The sequence below is a fragment of the Parasteatoda tepidariorum genome, chromosome 9, assembly GCF_043381705.1.
Source record: "Parasteatoda tepidariorum isolate YZ-2023 chromosome 9, CAS_Ptep_4.0, whole genome shotgun sequence".
Taxonomy (NCBI): domain Eukaryota; kingdom Metazoa; phylum Arthropoda; class Arachnida; order Araneae; family Theridiidae; genus Parasteatoda; species Parasteatoda tepidariorum.
The window spans coordinates 3,674,584-3,700,853 of NC_092212.1; the positions used below are offsets into that span (position 1 = coordinate 3,674,584).

Consider the following 26,270-nt stretch of genomic DNA (forward strand, 5'->3'; position numbering starts at 1 on the left):
AATTGAGGGAGAAGCAAATGCTTAAAATATCTCCCTCAGTACTCCGATGGTTTTGTATAGAGGTCCAGGAAAAACAAGATACATTCAAAATAATTACAAATTAAGAAAAGAAAATCTTGATATCAAAATCATCAGAAAATTAAAAACTCACTAAGTCACAGGTCAAGTATCAACTTCAAAAGCAAGTAGAGGAAAAGAAAACACTAAAAACTGAAAAACCAACGCCCCCTATTATAATGCGCAGAAGAAGTTTNCTGAGTTGAACATTCATTTTATGTAGTCTTAAGCCCTAGTAGTTAAGTAGTCGTAAACCCTAAATTGGATCGGCTGTTAAACAACAGTAATAAAATAAAATATGTGGAAAAAAACTGAGAATACACAGTGATAGCTTGTTAATCTTATAATCGTCTGTGTAAAGTTGAAATCAAATCAAAAAGCATTTTTTTAAAGGTAATAAATGTATTTTTCATAACAAGTTTATAATTAATTTTTTGATTCCTAAACATGCTTAAAATCGTTTATAGTAAATTCCAAATACCAGAAAAGATATTTAACACTTTATGCGATAGAGTAGTATTATAAAATATATGTCAGATCAAAATTTAAACTCGTTTATGTACTTCAATAATGATAAATTTAAAAGAAAAATATAAATATACAGTGATAATATAAATAAGTTTAATTCTTTAATTGCAAACACACTTATGAAATGCTCAGATTTATAAAAAAAGTATCTGTAACAATCCCTTTTAAGGCATGAAATTACTTCATTAAATAAAAAATAAAACAAATTTATTCAACAATATTTTAATTACAATGACTAGTATTTTGATTTTTTTTCCTTCTTAAATAATGTACAGGATTGAGGGAGGTAAAAAACATTCCATAATTATTTCATTGAAATAAAGACGTTACGTCGTTGCATTAGTGGATAGGTCAGCCTCCCCAGTAACAGAAGAGAGAACAGTTGTTTCAAATTGCCCTTGCTGTGCCAAATGTTGCAGCGTCGCAAGCTGCGAGGAGTCGGTGACAAGAACTATTTGTTGCATGTTGGAGAGAGTCCCATCATCTTGCAGTTGAACAGCATACACAGGATGCTATAAACCAAACAAACAGCATTTTATTAACAGTTAGTGTAGATTAATACAAGGTTAATTTTTTTAAGTAAGAAACGTTTTGTAAAGGAGTAAAATAAACTTTATTTATGAACGTAAATTGTATCACAAACTAAAATATGAACATTTATTAACTTTTCAACAGTCACCATTAATATTGAAACAGTAGACAGTCACCATTAATATGAAAGTCGGAGCACCAGCCGTCTGATTGTTAAACCAATCAGTAACAATTTCTTTCAAGCTGTCACAATTTTTCAAATGTTTTCCACCAAGAAATAATTGTAAGTTTTGGAAACAGATGAAAGCCTGAGAGTGCTAAGTCAGGTATTTACGGTGGATGATCTAGTACTAGAAAAATTCGTTATCCATGAAAATTTCAGATTTTTTCTGCTTTCCCTGCCTGGGAGGCACCAGGCTAACCGTGGGAGGTCCTAATCGTTTTTCTCTCCATGTAAAGCAAATGCGGTTTAGTTCCATCAAAAAGTTCTCCACAAAGGCAAATTTCTCTCAAAACTTGATCCAAGAGTTACCTTGTCTACTGGATTGCTTTCAAAATTACAAAGTTACGGAGTTGAATACAAGGTTGCCGTACACTCGATATTGAGTCGGCTGTTGAACGACGACCATAAAAATAAAATTTGCATTATGTAAACAGAATTAGCTATTTTCTGAAAAATAATAATTGAATATTGGTGCTGATGCGTTTTCTTTTTTGCAAAAGAAGCTGCGTTTTAATAATCCTCTTACCATTTAGCTAACTGTAGGAGGTTTTCTTCTCCATGAAACATAAATGCAGGTTTAATCCATTGAAAAATCTTCCACAGAGGCAATTTCTCCTAATGCTTGATCCAGAAGTTACTTAGTCTTCTGGGTTGGATGCAAAATTACAAGGCTACAAAGTCATTAACTTAAAATTGAGTCGACTGTTTAATGACGGTCATAAAATAAAATATATCAAGCAGTCCTAGTCACATTTATTTGAAAGATAAAGCTAGTTAGCAGAAGAAAAGTGAGCTTGAAGTATTCAGCACCGTATGAAGAAACGAGACTTACTTCTTGTAAAAGTTGAGCAGAAGTTTCACCCTGAAGAGCTACGATAGTAGGAAATGTTGTTTTGACTGAACTGGAATCTTTGGTATCCTAAAGAATAATTTAAAACAAAATTATAAACTTTATTTTGTAAGCATATGAATAAGCATTACATTTTATTCAATAACAACTCAAAGTGTGTCAATGTAATTAATTACACAATGAAAAAAAATAATTTCTTTCATTTTTACTACCTTTTTTGTGCATAAAATATTATTCTGTTTACAAAAGAAAACCAAACAAAAAGTTTGAATGCAAAATCAAACGATAATATGAATATGTACAAATTGAGACTCACTAATTGTACGTTGGCACACTTATTATCTTTTTCATTCTCTTTTGGTATGGTGTTGACAGCTTTTTTCTTAAGTTCCAAGCTTTCTTCAGTTTTCTCCACAGCTTCTAAAAATGTAATAAGTAAAACAAATTTTATGAAACCATAATACATTTGAATTACATGAGAATTCAGCATAGGAAAATAAATATAAAAATTTAAGGTAGATCAATTTCTTACTTAAAACTATTATTATAAGTTTTTTTAAGATTCTTGTTCCAAATGTAGGATTAAATTTTATGGTCATAAGCATAGAGTAAAGAAAATTTTGATTTCACATTTTCAATAAATATAGAACAAACATTTGGTTTCAAACACTGCATAATTTATAATCTATTAAAAGAAAATACAAACAAAAAAAAATTTTTTTTTTCCCTTCGAATCTTCTCACGTTTACTTAAACTAAGCCTTAAAAAAACGACTAAAAAAAATCCACTATTTATAGTAGTTTAGCGATGTTTTAACGAACCCAAATTACAATATAAAAGAATTACACATTTTAAAATAAGAAAAAAGCTTTCCTAAATCAAAAAAAAAAAAATAACATTTATAAGAATAAAATGATTTACAAGTTTAGACAAGAAAAATAAGTTTAACAAATACAAAATTCAAATACAGTGAAACCTCAATTGCGTGGACACCATTGGGCCCAAAAAAATTGCTTGTTTACGAGAGTTGTTTGTTTACAGGAAGGGTACGCTAATAACAAAGCTTAACACTGTAAATTGTCTTTAGAATATTTTCAATGGTGTAGAAATAATTAAATGATCTAGAATACGTGGATATTCATTTAAAGTTTAAAAAATATTTTTTTTCTATACAAAAAGAACATATGAAAAAGTTTGATACAAGTGCAAAATTCTAGATGTAGCCACAGATAAATGAATATAATTTTATTAACACATATATTCAAATTAGTCATATGATACCAAATAGGGGCTTTTAGTCTGTTTCAGTTATTAGGCTTACACCCCCTAACACCTACCCATTACTTGATAGGAAACGTGGTTAATAAATCCTTGAAAGTAAACCTCTTGCAATTCAGAGAAAACAAAAGAAATCAATGCTTATCTGTAAGGTACAAGAACCTATGGAAGTTGATATATTCACAATTAATCATGTATCAAGTGTCTGAATAAATGTTTCATTTACATGAACACCTCAAAGATTATACTTCTGTTCTTTTTTTTTTACCCTAGCTGTGTTAAATAGTCCTCAAATTTGTAAGAAAATGAGTGATTTTCAGTGAGGAAGAAGAATTGAGAACATTTAAGACATCATTTCATGTTGTAGAGTCTCATAACCTGTATCACCCAGATGAAAAGATCAAAAGATGCCCATGTCTCAATAAGCTGTATGATGTTCTCACATTTCTTTGCATAGTTAAGGCAAGGTGACAGGAGAAAGATTTATTCCGTTGTGAAATAACCTAACAATATTTTTAGTTATGTTTAGTTTTTAGTTAAAAAATTCACATACTTAGAAAATTTTGAAAAGTTGCAAACTTTTTTTCCCTTGCAATATAAAGCAGAAACAGTACTTTTTTTCCCTTATAATTCTGAAAAATAGAGTACGGTTTAGGAAATAATGTTTCAGGGCAAAGATGACTGTCTGCGTCCAGTTACGGGAGTGTCTGCTTTGCGGAGAATGTACATAATGGTTTATTCATAGAAGATTCTCGGGGAATTATGTCCGTCTTGAGAGGCGTCCGTTTTGCAGGAGAGGTTTTGCTCTTTTTTTTTCTCCAAAATTTCATCACTTCTAACTAATGAATTTCATCTAACTAGTTTTAACCAATCTTAGAAGATGATGTAATTTCCGAGATATAAAAGATAAGAGAGAAGGAGGTGGAAAGTTAAATGAATGAAACGGGGTATATATAATTTTACATGTGCCCAGCTGTAGTTGAAGGTCAAAATGTAAAACCATTCTTTCTAACAGTAAAGACCACATGTGCCATGAGTCATCCATTTCACAGAAGAGAGTTATAAGGGATTGAGAAAGGTCAGGTAGTTGTAAAATTACATTGATAAAAATAGCAGGATCATCTTTCTTTTGCCTCACTTTAAAACTGGATAAGGAAATNCACTTTGAGGGCCACTTTCACATTCATCAGATTTTGTTATGCTAGAAACGTTTTCTTCAACAGAAGTATCACATTTCTGTACAACAGAAAAACTTAAATTGGTACTAGATGCTGTCACCTCACTAATTTCAGATCGTGATTTTTTCTCAAAATAATTAAAAATTGCTAAATTCTTGCGTTAAAAATTGTTAAATCCTAAAGATCCAAGAACAGCAAATATATGTATATATTGGCACAGAAATATCCGCTATGCTATGATCTCAAAGTTTCGAGCGGGAATGAATAACTTCAACGAGCACAGTATCTCTGGTATTGTTACTGATTTCTTCACTAGTCGAAATACTGGGGACAACGGGTTCGGCGATTGAATGAACTTTTTGTTAAGACAAAACAAAACAGATTTAATGACAAGCAGCAGAGATAACTCTCAGTCTGACTAACTAACTCCACTGTAGTCCGTTCCCCCCTTTATATAAATTTTCACTGCGTCTCCAAAATCTCGAATTGTCTCAAAGACGACAGAACGTCTAGGATTCCAGAATCATCCCGTAAAGACCTCACGAATGACAGCCAGTCTCGAAAACTACACTGGCAGGACAGAAAGGAACCAGTCCATAACAGTATCACGTGAATTTGGTTTCAAAAGTACAATCTTATTATAGTAAATGTTTCTTCAGTATTCTGAGAAATACCGTGAGAAAAAAAAGTTGGCATAAGGTTAATATAAATATATAGTCTTAAAAAATAATAGCTCGCATAATTTCTACTAAAGTTTTTACTTTTGCTATTTTGTCTGAGCGCAAGGGGGGTGTTTAAACCCCAAAAACCCCTCCCTTGCGTACACCACTGTTCATAGAAGATTCCAGGGGAATTATGCCCGTCTTGAGAGGTGTCCGTTTTGCAGGAGAGGTTTTGCTCTATTTTTTTCCAAAATTTCATCAACTTCTAACTAATCTTAGAAGATGATGGATGATCTAATTTCTGAGATATAAAAGATATGAGAGAAAGGGGTAGAAAGTGAAATGAATGAAACGGTGTATATATAATTTTACGTGTACCCATCTGTAGTTGAAGGTCAAAATGTGAAACCATTCTTTCTAACAGTAAAGACCACATGTGCCATGAGTCATCCATTTCACAGAAGAGAGTTATAAGGGATTGAGAAAGGTCAGGTAGTTGTAAAATTACATTGATAAAAATAGCAGGATCATTTTTCTTTTGCCTCACTTTAAAACTGGATAAGGACATTAAAAATAGGGATTGGACTTGAGTAACAATACCGTTATTGTGCAAAAAGTTATAAATAATTTTAAGTAATATATAATAAAAAAAGTAGTTAACATAAATATTAAAACCTAAGGCAGGATATTACAAGATCAACTACAGGGTGCATAGCCAAATGTTTCAACAAAAAATAAGCACCTTTTAAGTACTTTTTAAGCACTATATACATTAACAAAATGAAAAATAGATTTAAAAGACTTTACATGATCATGATAAAATAACTAGTTTCTGAAAAAAATCTATTTTCTTGATTATATTAGTCACCATAAAGAGATAGAGAGATTTTTCGGTTTGATTTCAGAAGGTGGAAAATTTGAGAATATCTTGCAAAATGCAGAAGAGTTGCACATGAAAGTGCAAGAATCTCACCGAACCCAACTCAGTAGACGCACTTGCGGACTCTTTCATACGCTATGGGCCGACGGTATGCCAGAATGGATTGTGGTTGAATGAATTGTGAAAATGTTGAATAGAACAATGTGAAAACCAAGCTTTTGCAAAATACGCAGTGAAAATTGCCTAGTAAAAAAGAAAAAAATCTCATTTTTGAAAAGGGAAAATTAAACACTTTTTAAAAACACCCATTAAAAAAGACATCTCTAAGGGCTTTTAAAACTTGAAAATAAGCACCTTTAAGCACTTTTTAAAAATGCTACGCACCATGAACTAAATTTTAAAAAAATAATAAATAAAAGTTCAAGCAATGAAAATTCCATTACGTAAAAATTTATCAAAGGAATACTAACTAAATTTTTTATGCAAAGATAAAGAACAATACCAGAGATAATTTTTTCTTCATTCAGTTCAAGAATACAATAAAGTACAAAGTTACCAAAGGGGTGAAAATAAAACGTTTTATGCGGAAAAAAAGAACAATACCAGAGATCATTTCCTCTTCTTCATTCTGTTCCAGAATACCATGAGCAGTCCTCTTGTGCATGGCCAAGGTGGAGGTTTGCCGATAGTTCTTTCCACATAGATTGCACGCATAAGGCTTGAAGTGCGTATGCACGACATGGTGCTTATAAAGACTAGAATATTCAGTGAAACGCTTGTTACAACCAGACACTGCACAGAGGTAAGGTTTTTCACCTATTCAAAACACATGAAAAATAGTTCAATATAAATAAATTTAAAAAAAAAAAAATGATTTTGAAACAAGAAAAACATTTTTTGCTCTAAATTTAAGATGTAATGCAGGAAAATTGAAAAGATTTATGCGAAAAACTAAAAATAAATGTGCATTTGGTAAGGGAAAGAGATATGGTAACTCCCTGTGTGTTGAAAGAATGGAAGAAATATTGTGGTGTTATAACTGGGATCCCCTGGTACTGACATTAATTGTTTAGCTCTTTCAGTTAAATTGAAGCATTTTCATAAGGCATTGACCACAAAATAAGAGAAAGAAGGTTTTCCAAAAAAAAAGAAAGAAAAACAAGGTTTTCCAAAAAAACTTATAACTTTTAACTACAAATTTTTAAAGAAAAAAATTTTTTAATAAAGATTTATTCAGGAAACCTTATGTTTTAGTGAAATTCTTTTGAAAAAATATAAAAACTATGCGTGTTTTTCATTAAAATAAAAAATCATCCGGAAGGATTTTACCACTAGCATTAAATACAAAGCAATAAATAAAACCCAATGAATCCAAATAAATAATATGCATAGAACTTTAAATGGCACTTAATTCATATATCTTTTCAAATGAAAATTGTTGAGAGGCTTTACATTTAGGTTAAAGTATAGTACAATGCATGTAATGCACAGAGCGGAGAAGAAAAAAACATGAAATACCCTGAATCACTTTTGATCTAATGATCAGGTTTTCATGTACTAGGAATGAATATTAATAATTAGAGAGGACGTTAGTACAAATGTATTTAGAGTTACCAAATCAGATACAAAAACTATATTCTCTGGAGGAAAAAAATTATTATTTTTGGATGGAATTGGATTTTTGGTCCTAAATATAGGAAATAGGATCCTAACAGTTTGGTCAAAAAAGGAGCCTCAAACTCCTTACATGTTGGTTTTACTTGTGTACTTTCTTTGTTATTTTTTTGAGCAAATAAAAAACTTATGACATATAATTATAAAATTTGCTTATTTAAAAATGATTCCATACAAAAATAAAATTGTTTTTTAATTTCATTTAATAATCTATGAAAAATTGTTGAATTAAAGTTATACAAATATTTACATAATTTGAACGAAATCAGAGAAATAGTTCCTTGAAATCGAATTGACTTTTATACTTAAAGTTTAAATTATGACTTCTTTTAAAATTTGATTTTTCAGAAACTATTAGACAGATTGGATATAAAAATTATTAATAAGTAAAAAAAAAAAACATCCCAACTCTTGGAACCCCTCTAACACTTCCTTAGAACCCTATAAATCCAAAGGACACCTTTTGCTCTAGCGAACCACAAATTCCAAGACACAAAAGGGAGAAGGAAAAAAAATGTTTGTTTATATCAATACCTGTATGTATTCTGATATGATTTTTGTAGTTTGTAGCACTGGCAAAAGCTCTACCACAACCTTCCTCCTTACAGATGTATGGACGTTCTCCCGTATGCGTCCTGATGTGTACTTTACGTATATTAGAGGTAGTAAATGCTCTATCACAACCAGAGAAGGAACATTTAAAAGGTCTCTCTCCTATTCAAAATAACAACAGAAAAATCATCTATTATTTTTATTTTTTTTGTTACAGTATACAACTTTTCTGTCTTGAAATAAGAAACCATTTGTTTAAAATGAGGCTAAAATACATACCAGTGTGTGTTCGAACATGTTTCTGCAGATCCCCAGATGTCTTAAAGGCTTTATGGCACGCCTCGTCCGGACACTTGTAGGGTGTCTCCCCTGTATGGACACGCGTGTGACTCTTAAGACCATAACCTGTCGCGAAAGATTTTGTGCAGGATTTGCACTTGAAGGGTCTATCTCCAGTGTGAGACCTTTCATGGACCTACACACAGAATAAAACAGTTATTCGTAAGATACTAAAATAAATAATAATATAAATAATTAAGAATAATAAAATGATAATTATTAAGAATTTTTCAAGACATGCCAAAGCAGTTTCAGGAAAAAAAGAAAGAAAAAACTTGAACTGACTGTGGCAACATAACTTCAGAAACGATTTTCAAAATAAATTAAACTGTAATCAGAACTACAAATAAAATATTAATGACATAAAAAAGGTTTTTATAAGCATTTTGAGTTCAAATTATAAAATTCTTCTGTTAGTTTCAAAATGCCATTATTTATTAAACTGATAATTGGAATAATTTTATAATAAAATCTTATACTAATCAATTTAAAATTACTTTAAAAATTAGAATTTTGTTTAATAATTTGTAAATGGCTCCTTAATCTACTACTTTTAAAAGTTCTGCATGTATCAAATTGTTGATTAAATTGTTAATTGGATTGAAATTATTTTAATAATTTGAATAAACATATCTATTCAAATTTTCGAAACAATTTATCTGCATCATACAATAATTGATATTTTAATTTTTGATTTCTGTGTAAGCACTATACATTTTCTTAAATTAAAATATTAAATTTAAATTATTACCTACTAAAATATTATTTTCAATTTTATTATTTTTTTTTGATAGTTTCATTCAGTGAGATTTTCAGCTTTTTTGTTAGAATTAATTTTAAAATAAACCCAAGTACTGCAGAAAGATATAATAATAAAAAAAAATAATAAAATAAAAAAAACACTATTTTCTCCAATGTTTTTTTAATAAGGGGATTTTTATTAAAAAAATATAATTTTTTTCATTTTTGGATGAGATTTAATAATTAAAAGTGTTTATTTTGCAAACGTACCAATAAAAGAATTCAGCACTTAGTTTACCAAATATAATCACTTAGCGCTTAGAACAATAATGTTTATTAAAAGATCACCATATTCGCCCTCTCAAATCTTAACACATGAATGGCCCTTTGTTTGTCAACTGGCTGTGCAAGTGGCCTTTAACCCAAAAACATTATGCTCTCCTAAATTACATGTATATAAATACATATATAGGGGTTTTTTTTAATACAAGATAAAGTAAAAAATAGTGATGAATAGTTTATAATTAAAAAGAGCTTCTTTTACTCATTACAAAAATCATCTATCAATGAAATACCAGTGGTCCAGGTTTTGATACCAGTTTTTTCCTCCTACTTTCAGCCCTGCTTCAAAACCAAGGACGAGAAAGCTTTCGGATCGACTGCTTCATATTTTCGTTTTATGTATTCAATTTATGAAGGTTTAGAACCTGCATTGTAGAGCTAAGAGCCAGTATTAGTTGTTTATGGAATCCCCCCCCCAATCAACCCCCACTCACCTACACATTTTAATTACTAAAAATGCGTAATTATAGATGCAAAGTCTATAGATTTTAATATTTCAATTTGAAAATGAATGCTTGTGATACTAATTTTGAAATACATAAATTTAAACAACTTTACTTTTCATCTTTTAATCACTGTGTCAACCTGAAATCTATCTTATATTATAGTAATGCAGGTTTTAATGGTTATCAAAAGACTAGAAAATCTTAATTATTAAATCTACATAAAAACTGCTAAAAAAACATTTCATTCACATTAGAACTTAACAGGCATTAAACTGATTGAACCTATACTGTCTGGAAACAAAATAATGCTTATATAATGTAACATAACTTACTTTTAGGTGATGTAATGTAGTATAAAGCCTTTTGCAATTAGGAAACTCACACTGGAAAGCTTTCTCTGCAACTTTAGTAGTAGTGCTTTTGTTAAAACTTTCCTGTAAAGAATTCACTCATTCAATTATGAGACTAAAATGTGCAAAGGTCAGAACAAATAAAAGTAAAATAATTATTAGAATGATAATTTAACAATTGGCTTTCATAATTCGCTTCATGAAACATATTTGTATATCTAATTGACTACAATTATCACAATTGATTATATTCAACTACAACATTAATTTATGATATTTAACTTTGTATATAATTCTTCATAATGAAATTCCAATTTTTTTTTTTTTTTTAAATGTAGAATTTCATAATATAACAGTTAAAAGTGGCTGTACTGCCTTATAGTAATAACGTTTTTAAAAAAATTACACTTTAGAAATTGCCGAATGAGACTTGATATTTAAGCAAATTGCAACGTTTTATAATTTATGTTTGTTCAGATCAAAATAAAATTCAATAGAAGTGGCTGCCTGTATTCCAGAAGTTATAAAGATCTTCATTAAAAAAGCTTGACTCCCTTTTTCTCTTCTTTTTGATTAACATAAAATTATCCATTATTTAATAAAAATGATAAAATTTAACAATTTCTTTAACATTATTCACAGATCATTTATATTTATGTTGCTGAACAGTGAATGCAATTCAATTAAATAACATAATGCTACTAAATTCTTCTTATCAGATAAACAAGGAAAGTAAGTGCCTGCTATATTAAAACAGTGACTGCCTCTATTAATACTGCAGCAATGTAAATCAGCAGCTTTTTAAAATCAAATCTATAATAATAGAACCATACAATAGCAAAACATACCAAAACCACACTTTTATTTATAAAACCACTATCCAAATTTTCAAATTTCAATCCAATTTTTGAAGGGCTTAAAAAAAAACTTTTATTTTCCTAATTTCTTAATAGCATATGTATAACATATTTCCTTCAACCTCCCCTGAGGAAAAAAACAAGTAAGGATTACATTTCTTAGGGATATTTAAGGGAGAGGGTTGAAAATAATAAAACATAGAATGTAATGAAATTTTGAAGAAAAGAAAAGAACTGTTCGTGAATTAAAGTTATGAAGTGCCCATCATCAGTCAATGTTTTTGATCGTAACTCATTTAATAAGGTGAATCTGTTTTCAATAGATGTCAGAAAAACCTTTAATGTTTTAAAAAGAACTTTACAGCAAAGAAAAAATGTATTGAAAGTTGCAAAAACTTTTAAACTATGTTGAATCTTTAAAGTTTTCAAATCAAATGAAGATGAATGGCTATCAACATGGATAGGAAAAAATACAGTAGATTTTACAAAATTAGATAAATTTCATGATAATTATAGCATAATACACTAAATATTTCACAAACAAGGAATTTTAGGGATTTTGATAGTCATTAGAATACAAAAACTGCAATATTTTCCAGTTATGATTGACATTATATGAACTTGAAATTGAATGTTTACTCATAATTTTGAATAGTGACAGTTATTCAATTCATCAAAGATATTTAAAAGATTATTTATTTAATTTAAAAAGGGAGTTCTGAATAAAAATAAACTGAACATTTTAGAACAAATAAAAGTTTTGAATTGATTTCTATAAATGGGGATTGCTACATAACGTAGTAGCATTCAAGCAATAAAAAGATGCAAATATTCTATTTTGATAGGGAGTTCTTAGAAAAATTACTCAAATTCATGGAATTTTTTAAAATGTACAAAATCCAGGAGAAATTTTATTAAACTGGAATACCAGGAAAAATTTGCAAAATCTAGTAGTCTACTGGAAAATCCTGTAAAGTTGGCAGTTAGAAATGCGAATATTTTAAAATTCTTCTGTAAACTTATCTTTTAAAAAAGAAGGTAGCTCATGTTTCGTTAAAATGTAGATTCAGTAAAATTAATCTATAATTGAAATAATTAGTTTAGCTTTTAGTGTATTTGTCAAGCTTAATATTGAAATTTTTAAGTAAAGATATTTCGGTTTACAAAATCAGCCACTCTATCAAATCAATTGTTTTTTCAAAACTGACATGATTTTGATAGGTGCCGGTCACTGTAGCAGAATTTTAGTATATTTAATAAGGAAGTCTTATTAACTAGCTTTAATTCAGTAACTGGAAAAGTTTATGAAATACCAGTTTGAGAACAGGGTGCCTAACCTAATTATTCAACAAAAAATAAGCACCTTTTAAACACTTTTCAAGCACTCAAAAAATATTTTTAAGCACTTTAAAAAAATATCATAATTAGGCAGGGTTCATAAGTTTTCGACAATTGGCGGTTTTATCTTATTTTTACCATCATGTCAAAAAAACAAACAAAAAAAAAAGACTTTTGGTATTGCTTTTGACAATTGTCAAAAATCATGAAATTTTCAAATACGTAAAACGAATGGCGTTTTCGTACACTACAGACTAACAATACGCCGAAATAGATTGGGGTTGAATTAATTGTGAAAACATTGAATAGAACAATGTGAACTTGTCTTTGTGTATAATTCGAAGCAAAAATCAACATAGTAAAGGAAAAATCTCATTTTGAAAAAGGGAAAATTAAGCACTTTTTAAAAATACCCAATGAAAAAAGCACCTTTAAGGGCTTTTAAAAAACAATAATAATCACTTTTTCAAAAAGCTATTCACTCTGGATAAAGTTCTACTAGTTTTACAGTTTATTTTCTCTTTTTCCCTTTTACCGTGCAGGAGAAGAAAAAAATTTTCCAAATCTGCATTTATAGAAAACCTACAGCCCAAACAATTACAGAACATTTAATTCAAATCAAAAAATGAGAAAAATAATATATTTATAAATTAATAATTATACAGGAGTGCTAACCAACATTGATCTTGCAATAATACCAAATAAGAAAAATAGAATTACCACTTTCAAGTCCATTTCCTTAACATCCGCATCAACAAGCTAAATAAATAAATAAAAAAATATAAAAAATTAAAATTACAAAAAATAAATTAACAAGAACAAAGGTCATTCAAATTAATATTTAATCCTGAACGGTCAAGAATTATTTCAAATTTCCCACCAGGTATAATTAAAAAGATTAATTATGATAATTATAAAAGTTAATTATATCAATTACAATTGAATTAATATCAAATATGACTACAATAAGAGCAAAAAAATAAAAAAATAATTTTGATCATCATATGTGCGACATTATGAAGTGGCAGCATCAGTTCGCTAAGGGTTAATATATTTCAAAAGAGAAATCTAAAGCAATAAAAATAATTCCATGTGCAGGGGTCTGTCTAGGTTTATCTGAGAGGTACCTATTTTGCGAAAATTAAGAATTATATTAAAAAATCAACACAAAGATATGGTAAAATTATGGATTTATCGTTCCTTACGAGATGCAAAAATCAAATTTTAAGAAAAAGTATTTTGTGAAACTATCGTTTTCCCCAAAGTTGAATTTGTGAAGATACCGCTAAAAGTAGTAAATGTGACCTGGACAGACTTTTGATGTGTATCCAGAGTATCTTTCTAGCGACAAATCTAAAAATGTATCCGTTGCTCAATGGAATTTTTTTTTCTCTTTGGAGGTACAGTGCAGAACCCATTATCCGGAAATCAGAAAACCAAAAAACCGGAACGAAATTCGATACGTTTTCCCGCCATTTTTAAAAAAAAAAAAAATTTTCTCCTCATAAGATTTTAGGATTTTTCTTTCTTTTTTAAAAGATGTTCCCCTTACCATCATTTGGAAATAATCATTAGTGTATTACTTAATCGTTTTTTCTTCTTTTTAAGATTATTTCAAAAAACTTTTTTCTAGTTGGGTTTAACAATAAAAAAACGGCTTTTTGTAGTGATTCAGAAAACCGGAAAAATCAGTTATCCGGAATAGCGATGGTCCCGATCGTTCCGGATAATCGGTTCCCTACTGTATATATTAATTTCCTTAAATAAATCATTTTTAAATACATAAAATCAGTGGTTAGAAAAACTAATGCATTTGTGGTTGCTTTGCTTACTTAGTATGAGGATGTGATGTAAAGGGAAAAAATTTCCAAAGTAAAAAAAAAAAACAAGTTTATTTTTGTTAAGAAAAGAAGGAATGCATTTCCAGTCTTTGCTTGAATAGGAAAGTAGGTGCAATTATTCATTTATTTCTGTGGAAAATACCTGAGATGTTGAAATATGTTCCAAATCCAAAGTTGAAGCTTCTCCATTGAATAATTCGGCTCCAGTTTGAGATAGATAGGCGACCGTTCCATCTTCCAACTGAACAGGCTGAAGTCCCTCTGAAAATAATTATACATTTAAGGTACAAAAATTAATATCCATCAATTAAACTATTTTTTTCCAGCGTGCTGCTCGATTTAAATATATTTTAAACACAAGAAATTTGAGACCTCCCCAGATTATTTAATGTAATGAACTTCACTTTCTAAACTAATGAAATTTTCAAAGAAGCAATAAACGAAATGAAACTTCTATTTGGTTGGGTCATTTTTAAGATCAATTAAAAGAAGAAAAAAATAAAGAATGTAATATTGATTTTTTGTTGTTTCCAAGGAGATTTCTGAGTACACAAAGCAGTTTTGAAGCTGAATATTGAACGATAATATAAAACTTTCTTAGGAAACATGATTTCCAAATTAAATTAGAAATTAAACCAAAAGCAAAATTACTATGCAACAGAATTATTAAATAAAATATATATATTAAAAAATACTTTTAATAAATATATTCAGTTTCATATGACTCCAGCAATTAGTTATTTCAAAACATTATTACTTTTCAAATTCTTAATCTGTATACATAACTTACAAAATATTCTGTTTATAAATATACTATCAAATTAATAATTTCTTTCAATCAGAACTTAATTGCTTTAAATAAAATGTTTTGAAAATTTCAAATATAATTAAAAAATGTTTTAAAAATTAATTTGTGTACAATATTTAACAAACACAGATATTTTAACTTAGTTATTACAATAAATGAGGTCAACAAACTGCTAAAAAAAACATGCAACTTCATTACCTCGTGGAGCAGCATGAATGAAGGCTGTGCTACCATCCTCAAGTTGCACAGCTTGGCCATCAATGAATCTGGCAGTGGCATCGCCACTGTCTGCTTCATCGACGGGCTCAAAGCTCTGCACAAAAGCAGTAGTCCCATCCTCCAACTGGATGGAGGAAGTTCCATCCAAAGATTGTCGCAAGATATCATTAGGTTCCAGAATCATTCCCGCAGCATCAGTCAAGGAAACCTGACAAATGTTCAGTGGGGAGGCATCCGAAATAGAAACCGTAATGGAAGAGCTAGGAAGGTCAGGTTCCGTTTTACAAACAGCTGGATAAGTAAGGGCCTCAGTACAATCCTCATCTGGTTTCTAAAAGGCAGAAAATGTATAAGGCAATTAAGATGTTTTATATAAGCAAATAAAAAATGGGAAAAATAACTCAATTTTTCATTGCAAAGTAATAATAATAAAACATGTGAGCTGGTAAAAAAAAAAAAAAAACATAATTTTTGCTATTTTAATTATGATTATTAGTATTCCAGAATATGCCGTGAAACCTCTCTGAAGTGACAACTTCCACAGTAAATTGGTCGTGAATAGAAGTTAATCACTCTTAGGAATAGAGGCTAAGTTTTTCTAAAATAATTTTTTTTTCTAATTTAACTCTATAGATAATCATTGATAGCATCATCTTTACTGCAACATGAGATTGCAGATGCCTTTCAGATATCATCAAAACGAGCTCTCCAAACAAGAGTCCCACACAAAAATTTCGAGTACATTTTAATCTATTTAATTTGTTTTGTTACTGTTTTTGTGTTTTGATATTTTTCGTGTTTCTTTATTTAATCTTTTCGCATTTATTGCCGAGGATTTCCCGGTCGCTGGGAGAGGTTTTGATGGTCTCTCCAAAAGGTTTTCTTCAACACGGAATCTATGGAAAAAATTCTGTGCCTCTCAAAAGTGGTCGTAAATAAGCACAGACATTACAAAGCCCACTGTTTATAGCTGTTAAATGTTGTTTAAGCCTACCTTTGAACTAAAAACATACACAGGAAATGAAAATTGAAGAAATGTATGAAATGAAATTTAGAAATGAATCATGTGAGATTACAACAATTGCTCCATTTAATAAATTAGACTTAAACAACATTTAACAGCTATAAACACTAGTTTTCTAAGAAACCACTTAACTATTCTAAAAATTAGAAAGGTTCATACTCTTAGAAGTAATCCAATCACCTCCTGCGCTTTCTGACTCTCAAGTTCATCTTCCTTTGACTCTTTCAGTCCTGACATGGTTCATATCAATCAATCCTTTAATAATGAAAAGGAAAAAATTTAAAGATAAAATTACATATAAATTTTCATCTTTATATAATCCTTTTAAAGTAAACTTCTATTAAAAGTCATTGTGTTTATCTTCTTTCCAATTGTTAAATTTTAGTACTCACGCATCTAAAAATGATATACATCTTGGAATCAGCTTAGGAATTAAACAACATTTTGTTTAACTTAGATTGCAATTATAAGCTATTACAACATTTATTTTAATATTTGTTTTAGTCTGAAAAAGTTTCTTCTACTTGGGATGGAAGAAACTTTATATAAAATTAAAATGACTTACAAAAAATAGTTTTGTGATGGTTAACGCTCCGGATTTGCGCAGAGTTTTGAAAATCCCCATATTTTTAATATGTCATTATTACGATATACGAATTGTAGTTATCACTTTTGACGCTCTTCGGGTGTGCCGATTTTATCATGAATCCAATAACTTTTCGGTAATTACTGCTATCCATTTTCATGTAGTTTCTGAAATCGTGATTTTTAAGTTATGAAATGTTTAATTTCTGCAAACTTCATGGAAAATCTAAGTGACTTTGATCCTTTTTTCGGCAGTTATTGCTACGCGTTTCCGAGTGGTTTTTAAAATTTCAGTATTTTAGCACAATTTTATTACAAATCGTGAGTAAAGAATTGCTCATTTTGATTATTTTTTGACGTAGTTTNGGTTCATTAATGCTGATTTTATCGCAAATCACATTATTTTTCAATCGTTATTTTGGCAATTATTGCTGCACATTTCTACAAGATTTTGAAAGCCCTGATATATTTTATACGCTATTACGACTTTAATTTCAAATCCCGTATTTAAATACATAAATTTTTGACACTGTTTATTTACACCAATTTCATTGCAAGGGATCAAAGGGATTTTGAGAAATTTTTGGTTAGTTAGAACTACGCGTTTTTTCCCCGTGATAAAAAAAAAAAATTCTTAAGTTTTTAATACTATAACTTAACAGCACGCGCGTTTTGAATCGCACATTAAAATAATTTCTTTTCATGTGCTTTATTTGTACCGATTTTAACATAAATATAAGAGGCTTTTCGAACTTGTTTTTTTTCTTTTTCCCGTTATTCCTACATTTTTACTTGTGATTTAGAATATCCTGATATTTCAGCTCAATATTACAACTCGTGAAATTCGATTCTGTTTTAAATTTTTTATGTAACTTATAAAATAATTATGGATCTTGGCAAAATAGATACCTTCCCGAAGAGAATAAAAAAAAAACCGAGATGTGTACATTTATATTAAACGCGGTCCGTTTTGCAAAAAAATAATTAAAAAAACCATGCAAATTTCCTTGGTCTCATGAACATGTGCAAGAACATGAACACGCACCCAACCTATTGTTTTTGTTCTCACATGATTCAAAAATCTGTTCTTCTGTTTTCTTTTTCGTTTTTCTTCCCTTAAGTAATCAGTTTTGCAGTTTCTAATTTTAAACATTTAAAATTATTTAATTTCATGAAAAAACATTTCAAAGTTAACTGACAAAAAGAATTTAGTGTCCAGAACAATGAAGTCTATATAACAATTACTACCTAAAATTTCTGTCAATATGTCTGTCTACTGTTTGTCTAAGATAGGTACTCTTCCAGACATTCGTCTGGAGCTGTGGCCATGACTATGGTAACGAAGTATGATTATTTCAAGTAGGGGTGTGGGTCCCTCTTTAAGACTGGTTTCGGCGAGAGAAAAGGAGACCTCTTCATCAAAGTTACCCTCCCTAAAATGCCCTCTTGTTTCCATAGCACCAGACTGCTGCAGACTTCATGGCGGGAAAAGTACCTATATTAGTCAAACAGTATATACTTCGTCATGCAGCCCTTCATTGGTCAATCTGCTGCGCCTGTGGCCTTTCACTCAAAAAGGTTGTGCACCCCTAATTTAAAGAACCTGATATTTTCATTAGATGTGGAGAGAGTAGATATCGACAATGTCAACCTTCATCTATTAAAAAGTACCCCATCATAGAATCGAGTTAATAAGTCTTATATACTAGTGAATTGGAATTGTATTTTGTAGTGGTACATACATTACATTAGAACTAAAAAAAAAAAAATAATAATAATAAGTTCAAAATATTTTTAATAGTTCATAAATTTACGTCTTAGTTTTATTTCAAAATGAAATTTTTCATTGGCAGCATGTAAAATAAGTTTCTACACCTTTGGTTCTATGTTTATTACAAGTCATTTTAAAATGTTAAGTCAAGTTATGTTAAATACAAGTCATTTTAAAATTTATTTTTAAATGAGTAGTTTGTATAGTTATAGGTTAATTAATGAGGAAAGACTTGATAAGCCAAGAATAATTTGGAAAATTGATTTTTTTTTTTAATGTCAGATTTTAACTAATTTATTATTCACTAGATGTCTAACAAAAGGGTCTATGTCTTTACAAGAGTGTTAAGCTTGAACTATTCATTAGTAACTATGATTTTACTTCTTCAGTGATTAATTTGTAATAATTAATTACTAATTATTTCAGTTAAAAATATTAAATGTTTGGTAATATTTTTAAAACAATACTAAGCATTACTATAACTGATGTATTTAACAAAATTTTGAATAAATTAAAATCTAATCTTTCTTTTAAAAAAAATAATTTAAGCAAACCTTTTTTTTTTAATTATATTTGTAAACTTTGCTTAAAATAGATGGGAAAACTACCAGTACATTACCTGTACCAAAATAATAGCCAAGTTTTGACAACTTTTAAGCAATAATGGCACTAAAGAAACAAGATATAAACATCACAAAAGAAGACTAACTGAAAAACATTTGGTTCCAAAGCCATACCAGGGCAAACTACATTTTTGTTGTTTATTTGTTTTACAAAACTCTTAAACACCTTAGCAATTATGGTTGGCGTGAAAGGCTTCTAATAGAAAAATATTCCCCAGCTAAAAATTTAATTTGAGTTCATTTTAAGAAAATGATATAAACTTACTATAGCCTTCTATATTAAACACTCAAGAGATATTGGACTTAGTTTAGGTCAAGTTGTCAATGTTTAAATCAATATACAGCCTTTAACACTTACTGATTAAATATAACTATCTTTAATACAGATTTTTTTTCTTTTGAATTTTTTTGAGAAGAAACTTTTTGTATCAGGAACACAAGAAACAGGAAGGAACTGGACACAAAAGTAAAGACTAAAAAGGACACAAATACCATTGCTTATAAAGTTAAAGAATAAATTGAATTTTGAAAAATATAATTTTAAATTTATTAAGAAAGTTGAGAGTTTATCACATTTACTTTTTAAAATAATAACTTATTTTCATGATAATGAATAATGACGGTCGATAAATATAAATAAACAGCAAGTGTTTACCATATATTCACCAAATAGCAAAGAGTTATTTATAACTCTTATTGTTAAGTTTTCTCCTTTTTAAGAAATCACGATGCATGATTTAGCCACAGTCAAAACTTTTATTCCATGTTTTTAATAATATAGCATAAAATACTAATAATTTAAACAAGCGCATTTTAAAGGGGGGAATATAAGAGTACGCCAAACGAAATTTAATTTGAATTTATCTGGTTTCAATTATTTTCGAAAGCTGATGAACTCAGACATATGTGTCTTAAGTGCTAATAAGTTTTCCAGATGTGTTTACAGTTTAATCCAAATGAATATTATTTTGCATTCAGAGTAATTTGTTAACAAGATGGCGACTTAATAATCATTAGATGATACTGCAGCTCATCAATCAAGAGCAGATAATTGAAGGATATCATATTACATTTCTCGACAACAAATATAGACATATTATAATTAATTTTTTGTATCAAGTGAAGGCCTTGACTTTCAGCCAACCACAGTCCAGCCGGACACACAGAAGAATGTTGGGAAATTATTACAAAGAACGCTGGGAACTTACCAAATGGACCACCATGCTTTGCAAAAAAAACAAAAACTCAATGTTGTGATGCCAAAAGCAATTTAGAATAATGTAAAGATAACTTACAAAAAAAAAATTTGAGTGCTTTCTGAGTAAAAATACTTCTACTTTTATTAAGTGCAGAAACTCGGAAATGCGAAGGAGAATACCGTTTGAAATCTCCATTGCTCGGAACAATTAAAAAATTTTTCAATACTTAATCCAAATAGAATTTTGATTTGAATAGAATAGAAGTTAATTCAAATTGAAAGAGTTGCAAAAGTATCTATGTACAGTGCGTCAAAAAAAAAAAAAAAAAAATGGACCACCTTGAATAACTTTCATGGATCTTATGATACTTTAGACTCCATGATGACTTTTGATCTAATTATCGGTTCTTCATGTCCTAGGACTCCATCTTAATCAAGATTGAGAATCTTAATTAAGAATGGTTCGAGGGGTAGACTTCAAATATAATAATTAATTAGGGCTGATAATATTTTAAGTTAAGGAATCAAACACAGAAACGTACTTTCTCTGAATAAACACACCTTTTTTTTCATGGGATTCTGATTTCTGATTCCCAAAACATAAGGGGTAGCCGCAATCTGGTTAATATGGTCCCCATAGTTTGATCAGGAGAGCGATCCAAAGTTTAGACCTCATAATGTTAACTTTAGTTTTTGCTTATTTTTCCATATCTCTAAGAACTTTTTAAGCGAGTTGAAAAATTTTTACTCACAATTATAAAGTTAGTTTAGCCAAAGATTATACAGTGCAAAAAATTAATTTCCATTAAACAATAGAGAAAAAAAATTCGAATTATAAGGTATGCAATTTTTACTCCATTTAAAAATTTCTCTGCAACTATTTCGATTTCGCTCACATTTTGTACTTTGCTATGCAAAAAAATTTAAAATAATGTAAAAAAATTTATACCTTGCAATTATATTTTTTTTATTATCATTAAATAAAATAATAAATATTTACAAAAAAAAATTTTTTTTTATTTGCATGGAATCGTTTATGGATAAACGAATTTTATAATTGTGTGCAAAAATTTTTCAATTTGCTTAACAATTTCTGCAGATATGCTGAAATACGCAAAAAATAAAATTAACATTAAGGGGTCCAAATTTCGCATCGCTCTCCTAATGAAACTATAGGGATCATATTTCCCAGATTATAATCTGGGAAATATGATACCTCTACCCCCTATACTTTGGGAGTCAAAAATCCAAATCCGTAAAAAAAAAAAAAGAGGCAAATCTATGAAGAAAAAATACGTTTTTGTGTACGACTTTTCAACTTTAAAGATCGACAGCACTAATTAATTAGAATATTTGAGATCCACCCCTGGAACATAGATAAGTTACTACCTAGATAAATTATTTAGAGTGATCCGTTTTTGTTTTTCGTTTTATGCATTGTACTCTTTTTAATTCCATATTCATAATACAGTACAATTTCAAGGAAAAATCATAAAATCTTTTTTCAAACGTCAAACACTATATTAAATTCTGATTAATTGAAAATTATTTCAGTCTTGCACCGTATATTGGATATGCTCTAAGCTAGAGGCGGGGAACCTGCTTCATTGAGGACGCATGTAACCTTGAGTTTCTTGTACGGCTTCTAGCTCTCATATTGATTAATATTTAATTATATGGATTGCAACAATTTAGAATTCAATGGAATTGAATAACTTGCTGCCCTCCATTGAGCATTGGATTAGAATGTTGTAGTGTTGCAGTTTTATCAGTCTTTCATATTCTATAATTATTATTCTTGCGCACTTCTGAGTTTGAAAATGTCCAATAATAGGAATTCTTCTGTTGTGTTCGTAATTTTTGGCCATGGCTCATACCTATTTGAAATACACTAACCCTGTTGCTGCCATCCACCAGACACCGTGACGGTGGCTGCTGATAGAGACAGTACCTACTTTTCTCCTTCAACCCCACATCCCTCAGTATTCGCCTTTATGTTGCGGAGTTTTTATAGTTATATCAATTTATGTGACCTTCTTTATCACTGCCTAATTCAAATGTGTCCTTCTCCTCACCTCTGCCCTAAAAAAAATTTCTCAACCTCAACGGCCTACTCAATGTAAAAGTATTGTGTATCTCAGAGGAATAGACACATATTTATTTTTAATGATTAAAAATGTTTAATTGAAGAATAGTTTAATCCTCAACGCACAGACAGTTTGAAAACAAAAACGGCCAAAAAAATTCATTTTTTTATGTAAAAAAAAATACACTTAATATTAAAAAACACGTTGTTATTTTCAATTCTCGATTATATTCGAGTGTGAAAAATTACAGCAGCTTAAAATACAACGTTGCTCAAATTATCTCGAGTGAGCACAGTTTGGCCTGTTTACCGCCCTCGAATTTACTCGAGCGTACAGGGGTTGAAATATACTTCAAAAATATTAAACATTAGGGATATTTCGCCCTTATACGTTAGCTTCCTCTCGTACAACTGAAGCAACTGTGCATGCTCGCGTTTATTTTAGATGCTACGTATCTTTACGTTACGTTGGTGTGATTAACGTTACAAAGACAAACATATACAGGGAATGCATATTAGAAGAAATTTATTAATGAAATTAAAAAATGAATGGTGTAATATTACAACCATTGGTTGATGCAATAGAAAAAATAATTTTATTGGATTTTGTTTAACATTATGATTGTCTACTTGCACTAGTCCCATTAGAAAACCAGAAATATTTTAGTTATTTTAAAATCATATTTATTTTAATTTTACAATTTGGTTAAAAGAAATTTAATTTCAATAATATTTTTGTATTCGGTTATAAATACAGAATTTGTCTGATTTTATTTTGAAGTATGCTTTACTTTATTCCCTTTAAATTACTTAAAGCAAGAAACTTTTACCTTGGTACAAAAGTGTGCAATATTTGTAGCATTTTTGGATTATTATTATTAGAATCAATTTGATATTTATTTTAACTATTAATAGTAATGAATTTGGTTGAGTACGAAAAATGTAAATAATATTTGCAATATAAAATTGCTGTTATCAAAAATATAGGCTTGGTTTATTGATATCAAAAAAAGCATTACACTGAAATAATACTTTGAAATTATAAATAAGTATTCACAAAAGAAATGCAAGAAATAATCTACCCTCTATCAGAGCCGGCGGATGACATTTTCGCGCTCGAAAAAAGGAGATATTGAAAACGGCATTCTTAAAACTAAAAGTTGAAGGGCAAAAAAAATCTGATTTTTTTTTAATAAATTAAATTGCTTCGCCTGCCACAACGCAGTAGAAAAATTTATTTTTATTTTATGGATGGTTGACCGGGAAAAGCTAAGCACAGATGTCGCTAGGAATTAAAATTCGTCATCCGGGTTACTATTTCCGATTGATTTCAGGCCTCAAAATCCATTATTCCTTTACACTAACATTTAATTAAAATTTGTTTAAGATTTGTGTCATCAAATAATTTTAAACCTTCAAAGCGAAAACATAATGAATATGCCACTCAACATTTTGGTACAAAATTAATTCAGTGAAGGATCCCTTTATACATCGTTTAAAAAAAAATCTATGATATGATTACAGTATTTTTGACTGTAGTGGGTGCGTTTTAAAATTAGATGATGGAGACGGATCAATAGTTGTGAAACTATAAAACTTCACATTACAAAATTTGTTGTTAATCATAAATAAACACCCTTCATCAGCATAAAAAATTGATAATGTAAAGTTGAGTTTACTTTTTTATAAAATGAATGAATCCTCTGAGTAAAGTTAGATCTATCTGAACAATGCATCATGCTATTAGAAGAAGGCTAAATTAGTCTGGAAATAGCATTTTTATGGAAAGTCTTTCTATTGAGTTCTAAAAATATTTCGAGACTGAACTTATTTTTTTGATCAATTTTCACAATTCAGAGTTGTTTATTTGAATTTTCAAAAATTTATAGCTTAATGACTCCAAAATGTACCTTTCTATGATAAGGACTTATAAATTAAATCAATTATCTAGTTTTTTTTTCTCCATCATTTTATAAAGTTATTTTTTACAGCAAACTGGAGAAAAATAACAGCTAACCTTGCACATCTTTTGGACTAAATAATAAACCACTCATTTTTCTACACATTCCTCTACAAATTTTTCACTCCATCATTATTTATTTATTGTCCAATCTCCATAAATTTCTTTTCTTTAAAAAAAAAAAAAAAAATCTCAATTTAACTTTGGTCGGCATTTCAAAACATCGGGGGGAAATAAAACAAGAAAAATTTAGATACAATAGTATGAATTTTGTTTAAGCAAGCAGGTGTTTAAGTTCAATCTGATTTTCATTTCTGAGCTACATCACGATTTTATCATTTTGCAATAAACACAATTAACAATGTTTACTTAAAAATGTAATTTTATTCAACAGAAAATATTTGTTACATTTTTAAGGAAAAACAGAAATTTTAATATTAAAAACAAATGAAAAAAAAAAGACGTTAATTTATGAAACTTTACTGATTTTCCCTCAAGACAGTCCCCAGGACTGAAGAGTGGCACCCATGCTCTGCGACTTCAGAAGAATATTAATAGTTATTCGTGAGGGGTTAAAAGCTATTCTTCACTTCACGGATAGTGCGGACATTTGGATACATATTGACAGTCGTGGCTCAATTTAATTTTCCATTTCCAATGAATCCTGTCCGCGTCATTAGTAACGAATTGAACATAACATTTTTGTGTTTAATGGCACAAAGTCCAAAGGAGGGCATGCTGCACCAAACAATATGATAAAATAGATCCAAACTAAAATGTATGTTACACTTTAATTGTCGTGAAATCCAATTTGATAAAATGGTATTAAGGAAGCAGGGGTGATTGTGAGCCCAAGTCAAAATTCCGGAAAAATTTCAAAAAAAAAAAAACCCTTTCAATTGAAAAATTAAAAAATAATTTAAACAAGTTTTTTTCCCCTTTTCTCAGTATTTCTTAGTTTGATTAAAATATATTTAAAATTTTACGCATACCTATACCATTTACACATACCTATGATGACCTGGAGAAGTAATTAATATTTACAAATATGTCTTTCTTTCTTGAGTTTATGATTATAACAACTATTTACTGATAAAAAATGAATATTAATCATGAATATAAGCTTATTAAGTATCTCTCTGGCTCTCCCTTACAAACAAATAAAATAAACTGTGTTTTTAAGTTCCACCTTTGAAAATTTGATTTCCGGAAGCTTTTGTGATCAAGGATTTTTTGAAACGTCTGAACCTTCGATCTCCGGAAACTTCAGGATCACTGTTAGCAAAAATTCCGGAAATCCGGATTTTTTCCGGAGCACAATCAGCCCTG

General features: G+C 29.3%; 1 protein-coding gene across 4 annotated transcripts; it reads right to left on the reverse strand.

The window, feature by feature from the left end:
- Positions 1-775: 775 nt before the first annotated feature.
- Positions 776-21,034, reverse strand: LOC107446740 (zinc finger protein 76). 4 transcript variants are annotated; one of them, XM_016061470.3, is made up of 12 exons: positions 20,906-21,034; positions 16,878-16,973; positions 15,674-16,025; positions 14,810-14,928; positions 13,547-13,585; positions 10,614-10,715; positions 8,693-8,888; positions 8,396-8,575; positions 6,791-7,003; positions 2,506-2,609; positions 2,172-2,258; positions 776-1,097 (listed from the first exon to the last, which is right to left on the reverse strand). In XM_016061470.3, the coding sequence occupies exons 2-12, from the start codon at positions 16,953-16,955 to the stop codon at positions 912-914; spliced, it is 1,656 nt and encodes a 551-aa protein (XP_015916956.2). In that variant the 5' UTR covers positions 16,956-16,973; positions 20,906-21,034; the 3' UTR covers positions 776-911. The 4 variants fall into 4 exon arrangements, with proteins under 4 accessions (XP_015916956.2, XP_015916955.2, XP_015916958.2 ...); XM_016061469.3 differs by lacking the exon at positions 20,906-21,034 and adding an exon at positions 20,353-20,898; XM_016061472.4 differs by lacking the exon at positions 20,906-21,034 and adding an exon at positions 19,694-20,887.
- Between the last annotated feature and the right edge of the window lie 5,236 nt (positions 21,035-26,270).

Excerpts from the sequence above, each read along its gene's own strand:
- LOC107446740 (XM_016061470.3), bottom strand. The coding sequence starts at position 16,955 with ATGTCAGGACTGAAAGAGTCAAAGGAAGATGAACTTGAGAGTCAGAAA. Across the intron at positions 13,586-14,809 it reads AACATATTTCAACATCTCAG|CTTGTTGATGCGGATGTTAA; the intron begins GTATTTTCCACA and ends TTATTTATTTAG. Across the intron at positions 7,004-8,395 it reads TCATATCAGAATACATACAG|GTGAAAAACCTTACCTCTGT; the intron begins GTATTGATATAA and ends TGTTTTGAATAG.